The sequence below is a fragment of the Chrysochloris asiatica genome, unplaced genomic scaffold (assembly GCF_000296735.1).
Source record: "Chrysochloris asiatica unplaced genomic scaffold, ChrAsi1.0 scaffold00500, whole genome shotgun sequence".
In the NCBI taxonomy this organism is placed as follows: Eukaryota; Metazoa; Chordata; class Mammalia; order Afrosoricida; family Chrysochloridae; genus Chrysochloris; species Chrysochloris asiatica.
Window position 1 is genome coordinate 616,607 of NW_006409018.1, and position 18,378 is coordinate 634,984.

The window sequence follows — 18,378 nt, forward strand, 5'->3', positions numbered from 1 at the left end:
CTTTGGGGTGCCTCATTGTCTCCCTTCTTCTGTTTCTCTGTGTATTCTTTCGCTATCCCTATCGCCGCTGGATCTCCCCTCCTCGTGAACCAAAAACTCGTGACAACTATGTCGGGGTCAGACCCCGGCATGGTGTGGCAATGTCGGTCAATGCATTGGATCGCATGGTTAGGACTTCAAACTCACCAGACACTCCTTGGAAACCCTATGCAGAGTCACTATGAGTCGGAATCGACTTGGCAGCACTTTTTTGGCTTCTTATATATCACCTTTACCTAAGTCAACAGGTGTGAGGATCTGTTTTTAAATTATATATCAGCTCTACCTAAGTCAACAGGTGTGAGGGTGTGCCTGACCCACGCCATGGTATTCTCAATAGCCTTATATGCATGTGAAAGTTGGGACAGTGAATAAGGAAGAACGTAAAAGAATTGATGCCTTTGAATTATGGTGAAAGCCTTAAGACAACAGCACTGCCCGCAGACAAGGAGACCCCCGGAGTGACATCTGGAGAGCATCAGCACCTCCTGACAGCCCACCCTCTGTGTAGACCTCTGTGGCATCTTCTCCATCCCATAGCTCAGTGTGGGAGTGGAAGCCACAGCTCGAGGAACGTGAGGAATGGGCTCCCATTTGGAGCGCGGCTCCGGAAACTCTGTCCCAGTCAACACGGAACATCAAAGCCCAGGATGGCAGTGTTAGGACCCTGGGGAAGCACTCTGAGAGTCATGGAAGGACCCAGGTATCAGTCTCAAGGCGCCACAGACACCAAGTCCCAGTGACTGTGAAGCAGGGCCTGAGGGTGCCTCCAGGGCTCAGCCTGTAGGCTGCCCCCACCTTTTACTTCCTTGAGGAAGCCCTACAGAACCTGTAGCCTCCCTCTCTCCCTACAGCATGTCACCTGCAGCCTCCCTCCTCCCGAAAAAGGAACCTGTTCCCTGTGGCACTCACCATTTCCTGCCTGTCACTTTCGGTCATCTAAGGGTTCTTCTCTCTACGTCCCTGAAGCCAATTGAGGCAGCAGATGGCAGTGGCAGCAGAGCAGCGGGCAGCGTGGAGTTAGATGAATGCTGGGAGCTGCACACACCAGGCCGAGCAGCTGAAACCCTTCCCTCGGATTCACAGATGTACCAGGTGATCGTCCTGGGTCCCCAGCCGCCTGGACTGGACTCGGTCTCCCTGCACCACACTGGAGAGCTGAGAGGAAAGGAAGGAGGGGCGAGGGGGTGGGGGTGGAGACAGGATTGCGTGTACAGGAGTGACAGGCTCTTAGCTTCCTCCAGGCTCAGGGCAGTGATCCACGCAGCAAACATTTACACTTAAGGCAGACGATCTACAGTCTCTCCAGCACACACTTGCCTTCTGGGGCTCTTTCTGGCAACAAGATCACAGATGGAAGCATTTACTCATTCTGCAGTTTGAGAACCAATGAAGCTTTGCCAGGCTGGACAAATTGAACCTGATATCCTGAAGGAAGCCAGAGGTCATGGGTACATGTTCACACAGAACATACTTTTACACAGTTTGTCAGTAAACACAGTGTGCTTCATTCATTTGTAATTATGTACCATTGAAAGCATTCTGTTATTGTTAAGTAGTTGGCTCCAACTCATAGTGACCCTGTATAGGGTTTCCAAGGAAAGAGTGATGGGTTTGAATAGCTGACTTTGCAAGTGCCACACTAGGACTCCATGAAACCATTGTAGTGTGCTTTTAAAAACTGTTCATTTATAAAATTTTAATATGCAATCCTGGCATGTTGCTGTAGGATCAGCCCTGGACTGCAAACCTCAAGGTCAGCAGTTCAAACTCAAAAGCTGGTCCTCGGAAACCCTATACAGGGTGGCTATGAGTCAGAACCGACTTGACAGCACTTACCAACAACAATATACAATTAGCATTTTCCCTTGTTAGTTATGCAATTGCTTTTCTTTCTTCTTTTCCCTTTTCTTTCTTAAACCATGACACCGCTTCCTAAAGTTTTGAGAAATCTGGCATTCCTGAATATGTTGTCTTTCAACCATATAATCAACCTCAGGAGAGTCATCTCCTGCGTCTGTTCCCATTTCTCTCTCTCTCTCTCTCTGTAACCACCTTCCTTCCTTTTACACAGGGGATTTTAAAAGTTCATAAAAAAATTCAACTGCCTTTTCATTTCATTTTCCCATGAACTTTCTGAAGGAAGCTAGTTCCTTCAGAAATAGGCCATGTGCAGTATTTTGTCTAATAACAAGGTCTACTTTGAATTCACATCCTTACTTCTAGGGTTATATATTTCTAAGATAAACTTGGAATGTAATTATCTCAAGGCCCACCCCCGAACTATTGAATCAAAATTTCTATTTTATCAAGGTCCCTGACTTGGTTTAACCACATTGATATCTAAACGTTAAGAAACATTCATTGATCCATAGCCTGAAACACAAGACACCAGCATCTTCCATCAATCTACGCCCTTTCAACCAATGATAGGTTACTTCCTAACGTTGCATTCCATTTCTGATCCACAGTCATCAGTCTTACTTTATTCATAACGACCTCCTGCCTCACACTGTTCAATGACAGCTACCATTTCCAAAATCATTTGCAGCATAGGAACTGTTTCATGCCCATCAGTGGCTGCCCACTGGCCTCCAAACAGCCTGGTATAGTCAGCCTGGTTCTAAAAGACCTGCTACCATAGCTTCCTCCAATTTGGCTCAGGCAAAAGTCACCACCCACACTTGGTTTTCTCTCCATCCATCGGACCTTTCATCACCGAATTCATCATTCTGCGTTCTCTACCGCGAACTTATTTTCCCCAAATACTCTGCATGCCGCCAGCCTTACACAACCAGCCACGCAGCTCACCATACTCATCTTCTGATGCGTCACTTAACTGTCCTTTAAAAAGTCTAACCACACAGTTTAGGGTAGATCTCAGACATTGCCTGGTTTATCATTATTCACGGTAAACTATGTCCCATAACTAGACAGTATGTGGATGGGTAGACGTGACGTGGCTTGCTTTCTCCTTCCTTCTGGCCCACCATCTTCGCACAAAGCGCGCAGCGAGTTATCCTAGGAAGGGTCCCTGCACACAGACACCACCTGCGTCTGCGCAAATCACCACGACCCCTAGCAGCTCAACAGATGAAATACACACATGTCAGGGGTGACAGGGGCCGAGGACAGCTCCCCAGGCTGTAGAGTGTAACGGGTTAAGGGGGTGGGTTATAAAACGAGGAGACGACGAAGGGGAGCCCGTTGTCCGACAGATGGATTCCCGGTTACCGAACCCGGGCGCCCCAGCGGCCCGGCCTCTGCATTTCCCAGATTCCCTCCCCGGGACGCGGACGCTGCAGGGCTGACACACACACTGTGCTCCGCGCGGACGCACGCCACGCGACCCAAGGACGCACCGACACGCGTAGCTCCCCGCTAGTGGCTCGGCCTCCCAGCAGCGGCAAAAATGACCGGGGGGCCCAGGCTCTCGCAAGAAGAGGCGGCGGTGACTCCCCGGGAAGCGATCTCGAGGCTCCGAGAGGGCGGAGGACAAACCGAGAGTGCGCGAGAGCGGGAGCAGTGCCCTCGGACCCGGGACACGAGCCTGCGGGGCACCTTAAGTGGGAACCAGACCCACGGACAACCCTGGCTAAACGTCCGTACCACCTGAGCAGGAGGGCGGCTCAACACGGAGGCCAAACGAGAACGCGCACTTCCGCTTCCGGTTTCGGGACATTCCGTGCTGCAGTAGAACCTTACCGTGCGGAAACACAGAAAACTATAACTCTTGTCCCTGGGATCCAGTGGCGTCGCCTTGTGGCTTGGCTGTTCTTATTTCCGCTCAGAAAAAGCCTAGGTTTTCTTCAAGGTGTATCTGCACGTTGTTGTTTTTGTGTGCCATGGAGTCTATTGAGACTCATAGCGACCCTGTACAGGGTTTCCGAGGCTGTAAATCTTTACGGCAGCAGAAGTCCACCTCTTTCTCCCACGGAACAGCTGGTAGTTTCGAACTGCTGACCCTGAGGTTCACAAGCTGATTCGTAACCACTACACTACCAGAGATACATGTGCCTGTTGAAGTCTGTAGTTTGGCTTCTGTTTCATGATTTGTCCTCTCTTTTATGTCAGATACCTTTCCCTAGGAGCAAGGTGCACACTGTGTGTGAATGATTTGGGAGAGGAGAGTGAGAATGATTGCACAATGAGAAGAATGTAATCAATGTGGACTTCCAGTTCATCCTCTGATGTCTGGGCATTATGAGTCACGTTTGGTAGTCCATTAATTCAAGACAATGTTAGCCCAAATGTACACTAATCGTTCCTTCAGCGGTACATCCAGAAAATGCACAATGCTCAAAGTACTGGGCCATATTTAATTTTTTGCACATAACTTGTTTCTCAAAAACTCTAAGCATTGTCCCTGTTTTAAAACTTGATATTTAAAATTTTTAGGTTTTATACTTCATCTGTGATCCATCTTGTGATCGCTTGTGTGTATGATGTGAGGTGTGGATCCTGTTCAATTTTTGTACAGCTACACATCCAATTTGCCAACATTTGTTAAAGAAACTCTCTTGCTCGCCTAATGGACTTAGAACTTTGTCGAAGTCCTTCAGCTGCCCACTGGTGGATGAATTTCCATTTGGGTTCTCAATCCTGTTCCACTGCTCTGTGTGTCTGTCCTTGTATGTATATCAGGCTGTTTGGACTACAGTGACTCTCCAATATTGTGAGATCAGAATGTGTTAAGACTCCTACTTTCGTCTTCAATACTTTATTTATACAGTCTTTTTCCTTTCCATATGAATTTGGCGACTAGCTGAGAATGTGGTCGGGATTTAAGTCACGATTGCACTGTATCTATAGATCGCTTTGATTAGTATTGACACTTTTACTATGCTGTCCTTGTAGTCATGAGCTTGTCATTCATACTTCCCCAGTTGTGTGGGTTTCTTTTGATTCCTTGCATTAGGGTTTTGTGATTTTCTTTGTACAGGGATAAACACTGACCACAAGGTCGATATGAACCACAGAGTCGGCAGTTGAAACTCACCAACCTCTCCTTGGAAACCCTATACAAGGTCACAATGGAGCCAAAAGAGACACCAGCACACAATGGCAACAATCGCATCCCTAGTTAGATAAGTATTTTGTCTGTGGGGGTACTATTGCAATTGGTTGGAGTCCTGGTGTGGCGCTGTGGTCTAGTGTGCCAGATTGCAAAGCCGTTTGAACTGCATGGTCGGCGGTTCAAGCCCACCAGCTGCTCCTTGGAAACTCTACACACAAGGTTGCAATGGGTCAGCACCAACTTCACGGCACTTAACAACAACAACATTGTGATTGGTTACAAATCTCACGGTCAGCAATTTGAAACTACCCGCTGTTCCACAGGAGAAAAATGAGGCTTTCTGTTCCCGTAAAGTTTTACAGCCTCAGAAAGAAACCCTGTACAAGGTCGCTGAGTCAGAACCGACTCCACAGCACATAACAACAACAGCATTGCAGTTGGCATTGTTTCTTGGTTTCTTTTTCAATGTTCTTTTTGTGGGTGTATAACCAGGTTTGAGTCCATCGATGCTGCCACTTGGCCAATCCATCTCATTGGGGGTCTTCCTCTTTTTCTCTGACCCTCCACCTTACCAAACATGATACCCTTCTCCAGCGACTGGTCCCTCCTGAAAATATGTCTGAAGTATGAGAGACGAAGTTTGGCCATCTTGGCCTCCAAGGAGCACTCTGGCTGCATGTCTTCCAACACATATCTGTTGGTTCTTATGGCAGCCCATGGCATTTTCAGTATTCTCCTCCAACATCATAACTCAAAAACATCAATTCTTCTACAGTCTTCCTTATTCACTGTACAGCTGCTTTTGCATGCATAATGAGATTATTGAAAATACCATGGCTTTGGGTCAGGCATACCTTAGTCCTCAAGAGGACATCTCTGCTCTTCAACACTTTAAAAAGTTCTTGTGCAGCAGATTTGCCAATGCAATACATTGTTTGATTTCTTGACTGCTGCTTCCATGAGTGTTGACACTTGATCCAAGAAGAATGAAGTCCTTAACAGCTTCAATCTTTTCTCCGTTGATAAGAATGGTGTTTACTGGTCCAGTGGTGAGGATTTTTATTTTGTTTACATTGAGCCATCACCTTTGTTGTTAAGTGCTGTCGAGTAGATTGTGACCCATAGTGACACTGCTAGGGTTTCTGAGGAGCATCTGGTGAGCTTGAACCGCCAACCTTGCAGTTCAAATGGCTTTGCAGTCTGGTGCATTAACCCACAGCACCACACCAGGAATCTATCACCTTAGGGATGAGTTAATTAAACGTTTCACCAAATATAGCAGGCTAATTTTTAAGTTGATAATTTTGTATGGCCTGCAAATGATGTTGTAACTTTTGGCAGAAATAGGGTCTTGAATATTGTATGTATGGCTAATCTTCAGACTCCTTCTATTATTTCCAGTAGCTTTCTTGTAGAATCTTTGGGGTTTCCTATATACAAAGGTAAGTCAAAATCATAAAATATTGATTAAACACAAACATCAGAAATGAAGTTACTATTTCATGATACACCCTCCATTTAGGCCTATACACTTACAAACAAGTGTTTCCACCTCTCTAGCACTCCCACCGGAGTCCTGGTGTGGCACTGTGCATTAATGTACTAGAACGCAGGGTCATTTTGAACTGCAAGGTTGGCAATTCAAGATCACCAACTGCTCCTCAGAAACCCTATACAGTGTTGACCTGAGTCAGAAATGACTGAAAGGCACTTGAAAACAACCACCACCTTTTGATTAAGGAACTCTAGGCTCTTTGATTTAGACCACATCAAAAGCACAGACTTGGCATCCTCCAGGGACTCAAATCGTGTTCATTTTAAATGTTTTTTGAGATTCGAGAACAAAAAGAAGTCTAATGGGGCAACATCAGGGTTGTGAGGTGAATGGGGGTCAAGTTTCCCAAAGAAATTCTTACAGGACAGTCCTGCTGTCCTTCAAAATTGTTTAAATGAGCAAGTGCATTGTTTTGATGGAAAAAATAATGTTCGATGTTATAACTCTTCTGGCCTTTTTATCACTAATGCAGTTTTCAATTTTCCTAAGTTACCATGATCGATCAATCATCTTGTGTCCTCGTAGACTGTCGTTAACATGACACCTTTGTAATCCAAAATAACTGTCACCATAACCTTCTCTGCTGACGCCTCTGCCCTGAATCTGTCCCTCAAATACGATAGTGAAACTAGGACATTTCCAGATTAACAGAAACTAAAGGAATGTGTAAAGGAACTCTGGTAGCATAGTGGTTACGAATCGGGCTGCTAACCTCACGGTCGGCAGTTCGAAACTACTAGCTGTTCCGTGGGAGAAAGATGAGGCTTTTTACTCCCGTAAAGGTTTACAGCCTTGGAAACCCTATACAGGGTTGCTATGAGTCGGAACCGACTCCACAGTACTTAATAACAATAAAGGAATGTGTAATAACCAGACCAACCTTCTAAAAATTACTAAAGGAAGTTACTTGAACTGAGAACAACCACAGACAACAACCTGGGGTTTACATACATGACCCCAAGACCTATTACGCAATCCAGATATAAAAGTATGCAAAGTAAAACAAACCAACAAGACTGAAGATATGGAGTCAGTGGTATCAATTTATAATGACGCTAACTACAAAGTAAAAAGAGAGAATAGTGTAGTTACAGAACTTCTAAGTGACTAGGAAGTCATTTTCAAGATAAAACACACTTTTAAACTGGATAAGAAATTAATGAATTATAAGGCAACATCAAAGGAAATTAGTATACCTTCACATCTACCCTCCCCCAAAAAAGAGGAAATTTAAAATATTTAGTAAACAGCTAAACAACAGCAATGAAGAAAATGACGAGAAAATGCATAAACAAACTGAACTCAGCACAGAAAATGATTTGGAACAAAGAAACCCAACAGCATCACAGAAAACCACACAGCAAAGTAACAGCCATCAATTCATAGCTATCAATAATCCTACTGAGTGTAAATGGATGAAATGCACCAGTCAAGAGCTAGAGTAGCAGAATGGATAAGAAAACAGCATCCTTTCAAACGGTGTCTATAAGAGCAGGTGTGCCTCCTTTACACACACAAGACAAAAGAGAATTTTAAAACTTTTACTCTGATCCAAGTTGGGTATACATCCAGGTTTTGGTCCATGTTTCTGAGATTATTCTGTAATTGCACAATGAGGTCACCAATGTAAGAATGAATGAAAACAAAAACAACAGAAGATATACCTACAGGACCAGTCTTCTTTTATTACACTTTATCAGTTATTTGAAATTTCTATTTCATCATTTGATTTTTTAATTTCATCCATCCAATATTCATTAAAAGACTATCTGTTGTCATTGGCTACCTAAAATGAGGGGTGGGGTGTTGGACTATAAAGGCACAAAGTGACTGGTTTAAAACTTTTCAAGAAGGAATTTAGTTTTAAGAGTGTGTGGGGGGGGAGGTGGGTAAAGTAAAATCCCCACTGAATAGTTTTCATCTTGTCTGGATGGATCTGATGAAAGGAGATGGGGATAAGATTCTTACGATTCAATACTGAGTAATTGTTATGTCTAATTGCAGATATCACAACTGTAAAGGTAGACGTTTTGTAACACAAAGGGGTGTATAGTTAATTTAACATTCCAGGAACAGAGGACCCTAGGACCATTAAAGGAGAAGAGCACCAGAGGAAGGCGGTATCCTATCCAGAGAAGTAGCGACACCAGAGATGGAGGCAGAGATGAGGACATGGAAAGAGGGAGCAGCTAAGGACTCTAGACTCATGGAAAGAGAAAGGCTGGGTGCTGGTGGCCAGGAGGCAGGCTTGCAGAATGTGCCCTTTGGTTGTTTAAATGATGATATATTTCTGAGTGATTTTGTGTACATTTGGAAAAAAAAAGAAAAACAGAGGGAATAAAGCAGATATTGTTGAATGATGATGCCCGGAGGGGATTGTAATCATTGCAATGAAACGAAATACCATAGGATGAGTGTAAAACCAATGTTCTCCCATGTAAACTATTGCTCAATTCACAATAAAAATTAAAAAATAATTTTTAAAAAGATGGTCTGTTGTATGATAGGACCTGTTCTTTGTGCTGATGATACAAGAACCTCATGTGTCATATGTAATGCATTCTGTTCACTTTAATTCAAGTGTATGAATGCTTTCTTCATCACAGAAACAGACACAAGCCAGCATAGGTTGTATCAAGCTCTATTTATACTGAGACAGAATGTAATAAGTGCTGTAGGAGGAGTCAGACAAGAGTTATCGGGACAGTATCAAGAAAGGGCAGTTCAGATGATGACAGAAGGGGTGTCCTTACAGTGGAGTCTTGATGTAAAATTAAAGAAACAGAGGGAAATTCATTTTAGATCTGTGAGTTGAAAAAATCAATGTTAAGCAGGAGAGGGATATAACATGCTGAATTTAAAAGCTAACATTCTGTAATTGAAGTGGCTAAAGGATACATTTATTGGAGTCCTGGTGTGGCACTGTAGGATAAGCATCAGACTGCTAACCATAAGGTTGGCGGTTCAAACCCACCAGCTGCTCCTCAGAAACCCTATACCGGGTTGCTATGAGTCTGAACTGACTCAATGGCATATGACAACAAAGGATTATGAAAAGATAGAATCTTTGGAGCCTGTTGCAATGATTATATTTTGGGGAAAAGATTTCTGCTGGAAATGGGGACACGTGTGAGTTGATTGGATTGGTGGCTGACATTAAGAACAGGGCTGGTGATTGCACCTTTTCAAAGGAGTTTAAACATGGATGTCCTGAAACACAATTAGGAGAGGACTCAGTGAGCTGGAGAAATTTCATACTAAGAGCAAACAGGAGACAGAAGATATTGAAGATGCTAGAGAGAGAGTAAATGGAAATGTAATGGGCCCCACAAGTGGGGGGACCCAGAGCTGATGGAAGGTGTCAGATTTTTTCACTGAGATGCAACATGTGCAGGTTTGGATGGATGTAGACACAGAAACATTTGTAAGTTGTTGTTGTTGGGAAATGCCATTGAGTCAGTTCCGACCCATAACATCCCTGTATAGGGTTTCCAAGGAGCAGCTGGTGAGCTTGAACCACCGACCCTGCAGTTCAAATGGCCTTGCAGTCTGGTGCATTAACCCACAGCGTCACACCAGGACTTCTTATGGAAGGAGTAACCGGAAATTAATGGAGCTCCTGCAAGATTGCCTCTAACCTCTTCCAAGACTAAGGCTCAATGGGAATACACGCTCTGATTGGTGACCATGTTTGTCACCAATAAGGGGAAGTGAGGGAAAAACAGCAATGAAGCTGCGAGCTAAGCCCTACAATGTTCAATAGATTCCTATGAACCGGGTGAAGACCTGGTTGGTCAGCAGTATGGCAAGACCTGGGATTCTTGGGTCCAGAGTCAATGACATAGCCACAGAGGAATAGAGTGGAGAGTGAAAAGTCCAGTTGATGAGAGGGCATATGCATAAGAACACCCACACCTGCACATAATACCTACTTGACCTAGCTGCAATGACTGGATGATCAGAGCTCAACTGTAAGAAAGAAAAGGAAAAAAAGAGTAATCTGATACAATTTGATGAACTTGACCTACAGCTATGGATGCAGTAGCTCAAAAGAGGGAACAAATCTTTACAGCAAGGATCATTCCCATCCCCTCCATACAGAGTAGACCAGGATGGGCAACTTGAACATTGGCTACCCAAAATGGGGGGTTGGGGTAGGGAACGGGACTACAAAGGCAAGAAGTGACTGGCTTACAAGCTTTCAAGAGGGAACCTAGATCCAGAGGGAGTGGAGGAAGGTTGAATCTCCGCTGAGTAGTATCCAATCTGTCTGGGCGGAGCTGATGAAAGGAGATGCAGATAGGTCTCCTGTGATATAACAGTGAATAATTGTTATCAGGACTGACTGTGAGGGTTGGAAATGTAAAAGACGTTTTGTAGCAAAAGGAGGGGAGTGATTAACTTTTTAGTCTAGGAGTGGAGGTCCCTGGGACCATCAAAGGAGAAGAGCGGAGAGCAGGACACTACCCAGAGAAGCAGTGATGCCAGAGATGGAGGCAGAGACGATGACGTGGAGAGATGGAGTACCTGGGGAATTTAGTCCCAGAGAGGGAGAAGGGCTGTATGCTGACGACCAGGGGGCAGGCTTGCAGGGTATACCCTTTGGTTGGTTGATGATGCATGGAGGGGACCGTAACCATGGCAATGAAAGATATACAATAGGATGAATGTAAACCTAATGTTCTCCCATGTAAACTATCACATAATTCACAATAAAATATATATTTTATTTTAAATTGCCTCTAAATGTATTCTTTTGTTTATTCACTCCCTTTTAAGGAGGATTTGCCTCCTCACTATGTAAACAAAGCAAGCGCACAGACATCTGTCTGACACAGTTCATCTTCCACCAGTCATATATCATACAGTAGTTGAGACATCCGTTTTAGGGTCAGATGGAGTTTCAAGGATTCGCCTCTTTATTACGTCAAGAAGATGAAGAAATCCCACATCATAAACTAACTGTGTTATATGGAAACCTTAGATTTCTTATCTTTCTTGAGTTTCTACACAAGTCATGCATGAAGAATTCTCCCTCTCTCTGTGGTCACATGGGCTAGGCCAGACCTCACAAGTTAAAAGAACTTTGTCCTGCAGACTGCCCAGAAAGGCAAGTTTGGAAACCTGAATGATTTCCAACTTATGAACTCCTTTAACTAAAACTCTGGGTGCCTCCCATGTTGTTAAGAGTATCAGTCTCAAAATCCAGACTATTTAGCCCTCTTATGAGCTTTCTTTGGGTTCAACAACTTACTGGAATGACTCACAGAATTTACAGAAAACAAAAGACTTCCAGAAAAGAATAACTTAAGCAAACAAACAAATAAATGCAAATGAAGACATGCAAGAGGTAAGGTCTGGAAGGGTCTCAGCGCAGATCTTCCATGTCCACAAAGCATGATGGTCTCCAACCAAGAAGCTTCTCAGAAACCAAAATTCACTTTGAAGCTTCGACATCTTTACTTTTATTGGACAGTCGTGTATGAAAGCAAAATCGTGCCTGGAGAAGTTAGCATTAGGTCACCACGGAGTTGCTCTGATCTTTTCCCAGCCCTTCCAAGTTAGCCTCAATGAGGATGCACAGCAAGAAGTTCCTAAGTTTGCTGCCCTTGTCTGGACATTCCTACACCAATACAGTGATGTGTGCAGGACTCACTAGCAGGGAGACACAGTGGAGCGGACAAGGTGCTCTGCCGTCCTTGTGAGCGTTTCCTAAGCTGTGCAGAAGCCCTTGTGGTGCAGTAGTTAGGCAATATGTTAACGGACAGGCTGGTGGTTTGAACTCACCAACTGCTCTGTAGGAGACAGATGTGGCAGTGGGCTTTCCATTAAGATGTACAACTTTAGGAATGCTCTGGAGAAGTTCTACTCTGTCCTATAGCGTTTCTAGGAGTCAGAATTGACTTGATTGATAGCTAAGTTTGAGTTGGATTTTTAAGGCGCTGTAGGATAATGCACCATATTGCAAGGTTGCTTTGAATTGCAAGGTCAGAGGTTCAAGCTCAGCAGCTGCTCCTCGCAAACTGTATACAGGGTCGCTACCGACTCGATGGCACTTAACAAGGACCCCTAGTAGTATAGTGGTTACGTATTGGGCTGGTAAGCACAAGGTCAGTAGTACAAATCTACCAGCTGCTCTGTGGGAGGAAGATGAGGCTTTCTGCTCCCATGAAGATTTATTGCTTTGCAAAGTCTACAGTCTCAACAGTGAGTTGCACGACTTGGAGACACACTAGCGCCACCTCCCAAATTAGCCCGAGATGAAAGCCAGTTCTCAGTTAAAATGACTTTATGTGTATGTATTCTAAGATTAAGGACAGGCGGAGAGGCAAGAGTCTTACTATTACACAAAAGAGTAACAAATAAAGAGAAAAGGCTAAAGTAAATCCTCTGTTGTTGGATTGGAATTAAGAGATATGAGTGTGATTTTACAGTTTTTAAAATACAAGAGGACTTCAAAAAGTTTTGAAGACTTTTATAATTTCTTCCACAAACTTTTTAAATTCCCCTCCACCAATTATAAATGCTTATCTTCATATATACTCACGTATGTGTATGAGGATTTATAAAGTTCTTGGAAATTTCCCATTATCTTCTCATTCCATTTTTCCATGAAATCTTTGAAGCCCCTTCATATTCCCTAGCTCTTTCCAATTTTAGAGCCAGTAGCAATATACACACCTAATATTTAGATGCTGTTTTGACATATTATTCTCTTATAGAAAAACAGGTTTACTTGAAGTCTGATTGTAAAGTTTGATAGAAACAGGACAAGATGAGTCTTGAACCCTGGCAGAAGGTAAGATACAAATCACAATGGGAATGTGTAAAACAAAAAATTACAAAAAATAACCAAATCTGGGCTAACTGGAGTAAGAAAAAAACTTAAAAAAAAAAAAAATAAGTATTAGCCTATATAGACAGCCCCTGGGTCACAAACATTAGACTTATGTACAATCCACAGTTACAAACCAGATCCTGTAAAGTGTATTATAAATTACGTGAGGCAATAGTCATTAAGAGGCTGAATATGGCTTGGTTCTGTGTGTCACTGTAGGCTAAAGCATTGGACCACATGGTCGGTTTGAACTGCAACGTCAGTGGTTCAAATTCACCAACTGCTCCTTGGGAACCTATGAGTCGGACAGCTCACGGCACTAAACTTTCTTGCTGTTAGCTCATGGCCACTTGCTAAGTCACTTTATGTAACACTCGGCAAGGTGGCTTTTCAGGTCTGGGGCCCTGAGACCATGACATCTTTGTTCACCAGACAGAGAAAAGTCCTTGCCTCCCGGTGGGTTGTGGAGACTCGAGTCTGAACGTGCGGCCTCAGAGAGCTTTGTAACCCCTTAGCAAACGCCAGCAATAGAATCACTGAGTTGCCAATATCCCAACTGCCACATTTCCCTGATAATGCTGTAACAGAAACTCCACAAGCAGTTTGGCTTTAACAATCAGAAATTTATTCTCTCACACTTGAGGAGGTTCTACAGTCTGAATTCTGCGTTCCTGCTTTAGGGAAGGTTTCTCTACGTTGGCTCTGGGGTAATCTTTTTTATCTGTGGGCTTGGCATTCCTTGGAGATCTCCACATGTCTTGGTAAAACAGGTTAAAATCCAGGATCAGAAAGTCAGTACATAGTTAAGTTAGGATCAGTACATAGTTAAGTTAGGAGAGTTTCCCAGCCAGTCCCATAGGCAGGTCCCTCTTTCTCAGTTCTCAGCCCTCAGCACCTTGGACAGTAAACCCTCTGTTCAAACCACTTCGACTCTACAAATAAGTGCCCAGAGGCACCACTGCACAGTGAGCCTCCGGCTGAGGGCGGTCTGCATTTGCTCGGTGGATTGGTACAGCCTTGACTCTATTGACTGTGGATCTCCTGATTCTGGGGCTGCCGGCTCACTGCCACCGGATTCCATCATCGGATCTCCAGGGTTACGGCTCTCTGTATCCTGGTTCTATGAGCCACCTGGGCGGCCAGCACATACTCCGCTCCAGAGCTTCCTTCTCTGTGGCGATGAGGTTCCCAGCTCTGCGTGCTTCTCTTCCCAATTATTTCTTGTAATGTGTGCAATGCGTCAAGTCAGGGCATGAATCCCATCACACCCTCCAGGAACCGGTCTACCCAAGATACACCCCTACCCTAGCCCTGCCTCGTGACAGAACAGGTAACACACTCCCAAATCGGACTATACAGGCATACTGTAGGTTTTACAACATATCACAAGATGCAGGAAAATTACACGATATAACAAAACAGAGGACATCCATCCAGATAACACTAGGAATCATGGAACAACCAAGAAGACACCTATTTTATATTGGGAATAATTCAGTCCGTAACATTGACTTACTTACAAATTGAACTTAAAGACAGGCTTAGGAACGGAAGTTGCTATTAATTCAGAGATTGCCTGTGCTGGTACAGATAACTTAATAAATAAATAAAGAGAAAGGGATGCTGTTTTCCTGCAGAATTCATAAACACAGATGAAAATGACTGAGGCAGAAAATATTTTATCGTGGGCACCACAACAACATGATCACAGGTCATAATTATCAACGGATGCTAAAACTAAGAGTGGGTCAAAGTATGACAAAAAACAGTCACTTGCACTGTCTCAAAAGTATTATCCTATGAGAAACACTAATTATAAAAGGAAAAAGACTCGTCTTACAACAAACAGTAAAGAGTACAAGGTGATGTGTTAAATATGGAACCAAACTAAAATCATCTAAAGTCAGATATGAGTGTATCTAATTGCATGCAAAATAACATCAAGAAAACCATTTAAAGACATTAGACATTTCCTAAAACGTTATTCTCTGGCCACCTTATTTGCCGTAGTCAGATTTTAAGCAGGTAAAATGTAGCTTGGATTCAGGAAGTAACAAAGATTAATGAGGACAGTCATGAATGGAACGGTCAGTTCTGTAAAGGGCACAATGTAGCCCCAACGACAGCCTCTTTGACTTTGAATTGCCCTGTTACTCACTGAGAAATTGTTTTTAACGGTACAATTTCTGAAGCATGCACTTTGAAATTACAGCAGTAAGGACGCAGCGTCCCAATTCTGACATAAAGGGTTCTCTGCGCTGTGAGTTCTTATGTGTGAATTCAGGTGTGCAGCCTGCCTAAAAGGTTTGCCACATTCCTTACACTTGTAAGGTTTCTCTCCACTGTGAATTCGCCGGTGTATAGTGAGCTTTGAGGTTTGACTAAAACCTTTGCCACACTCCTCACACTCATAGGGCCTCTCCCCACTGTGAGTTCGCATGTGTGTCGTGAGGGAGTAGACTTGACTAAAACCTTTCCCACACTGCTTGCATTTATATGGCCTCTCTCCACTGTGAGTTCTTATGTGTGTCGTGAGGATTGATGGGCGACTAAAGGCCTTCCCACACTCTTTGCATTCATAAGGCCTCTCCCCACTGTGAATCCGTATGTGTCTGGTGAGGCCCGAGAAACACCTAAAGGCGGTCCCGCACTGCTTACATTCATAAGGTTTTTCTCCACTGTGAGTTTTCTTATGCATGGTGAGGGCTGAGGAAGAACTGAAGAATTTCCCACACTGCTTACATTCGTAAGGACTCACGCCACTGTGAGTTCTTACATGTTGAGTAAGAGAAGAGGGACGGCTGAAGGCTTTCCCACACTCCTTACATTCATGAGGCCTCTCTCCACTGTGTGTTCTGACATGTCTAGTGAGGTTTGAGGAACGTCTAAAGGTCTTCCCACATACCATGCATTCGTAAGGCCTCTCCCCACTGTGAGTTCGTAGATGTTTCGTGAGAGCTGAGGCCTGACTGAAGGCTTTCCCACACTCCTTACATTCATAGGGCTTCTCTCCACTGTGGGTTCTTTTATGAGTGGTTAGGGCAGAGTAGTACCTAAAGATTTTCCCACACTGCTTACATTCATAAGGCCTTTCTCCACTGTGAATTCTTTTATGCATCGTGAGGGCTACGTAATAATTAAACACTTTCCCACACTCCTTACATTCGTAAGGCCGCACTCGACTGTGAGTTTTTATATGTGAAGTCAGGTGTGCGGCCTGGTTAAAAGCTTTCCCACACTCCTTACATTCATAAGGTTTACCTCCACTGTGAGTTCTTTTATGCGTAGTGAAGGAAGAGGAATAACTGAAGAACTTCCCACATTCCTTACACTCGTACGGCCTCTCTCCGCTGTGAGTCCGCATGTGTGTAGTGAGGTTTGAGGGCTGTGTGAAGGTTTTCCCACATACCTTACACTCGTACGGCCTCTCTCCGCTGTGAGTCCGCTTATGTGTAGTGAGGTGTGCAGCCTGAATAAAAGACTTCCCACAAATATTACACTCGTAAGGCCTCTCCCCACTGTGAGTTCGTATATGTGTGGTGAGGGAGGAAGAAAAACTAAAGGCTTTCCCACACTCCTTACATTCATAAGGTTTCTCCGAACTGTGGGTTCTTTGATGTGTAGTGAGGACTGAGAAGTAGCGAAAGACTTTCCCACATTCCTTACATTCATAGGGCTTATCTCGCTTATGAAAATTCTTATGCAAAGTGAAGGCTGAATGGCCAAAGGCTTGGCAGCATCGCTTATATTCACGTTTGTGACCTCTCATGTGCGTCCCAAAGGACGAGATATTATAGAAACTTTTCCCACATTCATCGCATTCATAACGCTTCTCCCCAGTGAGTGTGATCACAGGATTCTTAAAGGTCGAGATACACAGGAAGTCTTTCCCCCACTCCTTACATTTGTGGGGCGTTCGCCCTTTAAGAGTTCTCACGGCAGTGGTCAGGTGAGGGGCACATCTGCAGGTGTCTCCACGTTCCTTACAGCTACAAGTACCGCATCCAGTGGGAGACCTGCCAGGGTGGGGACGTGACAAGTGATCCAGGAGGGCTTTCCCATACTCGTAGTACTCAAATGCATTGACATCTGCGGGGTCTCTTTGGAGCAGAGTAAGATCTGGAATCCAGCTGAAGCTTGTTCCACACTGACTGCTGCTTTCATTGTTTTCACAGAGATTGTCTATTGCGTGAGATCTGCTAAAAATAAGCAACACACAGTCGAATATAAACTGGTTCTCATTTCACCGTTACCGAACAATGAATGTGCCAGGAGTGGAAGTTTGCCCTGATTCATTTCAGAGACTAATCATCTAGTGGTCATACTAATACAACTTTCTGAAAAACGAATACAACTTTCAGAATTTTTCTAAAATATGAGGCTTTCTGATAAATGTGTCCAACTGAAATAAGTTGCAAATAGTTGGTATCTGACTCTTATTTATGAAAATAGTATATATATTTGTTGTTGTTACGTGCTGTCAATGTAAAATGCTCTAAAGACTTCATTTACAACTAGGTTTATATTATAAACATATCATACATACATTCATATATGTACATATGTAATATTATAAACAAATCATACATACATACATGCAACTATGTCATTGAGCGTCCTGGTGTACTGCTGCGGGTTAATGTGCTGGACTGCAAAGTCTGCTTGAACCACAAGGCTGGCATTTTGAATCTTACCAGATGCTCCTCGGAGACCCTATACAGGGTCACTATGGGTTGGAACAGACTCGCTGGAACTTAACATCAACAACATGTATGTTGCTGATATTAAGTGCTGTTGAGTCAGTTCTGACTCATAGTGACCCTGTATAGGGTTTTCGAGGAGCAGCTGGTGAGTTTGAACTGCTGACCTTGTGAATTAAAGTCCAGTGCTGATCCCACAGCGCCACACCAGGACTACACACACACATGT

The 18,378-nt window shown here is 43.8% G+C and overlaps 1 protein-coding gene across 1 annotated transcript; it reads right to left on the reverse strand.

Moving 5' to 3' along the window:
- Nucleotides 1-3,420: 3,420 nt before the first annotated feature.
- LOC102825983 (zinc finger protein 709-like) lies at nt 3,421-17,511 on the reverse strand. The gene is made up of 4 exons (XM_006877454.1): nt 17,449-17,511; nt 16,355-17,308; nt 16,017-16,270; nt 3,421-3,739 (listed from the first exon to the last, which is right to left on the reverse strand). The coding sequence occupies exons 1-4, from the start codon at nt 17,509-17,511 to the stop codon at nt 3,421-3,423; spliced, it is 1,590 nt and encodes a 529-aa protein (XP_006877516.1).
- Between the last annotated feature and the right edge of the window lie 867 nt (nt 17,512-18,378).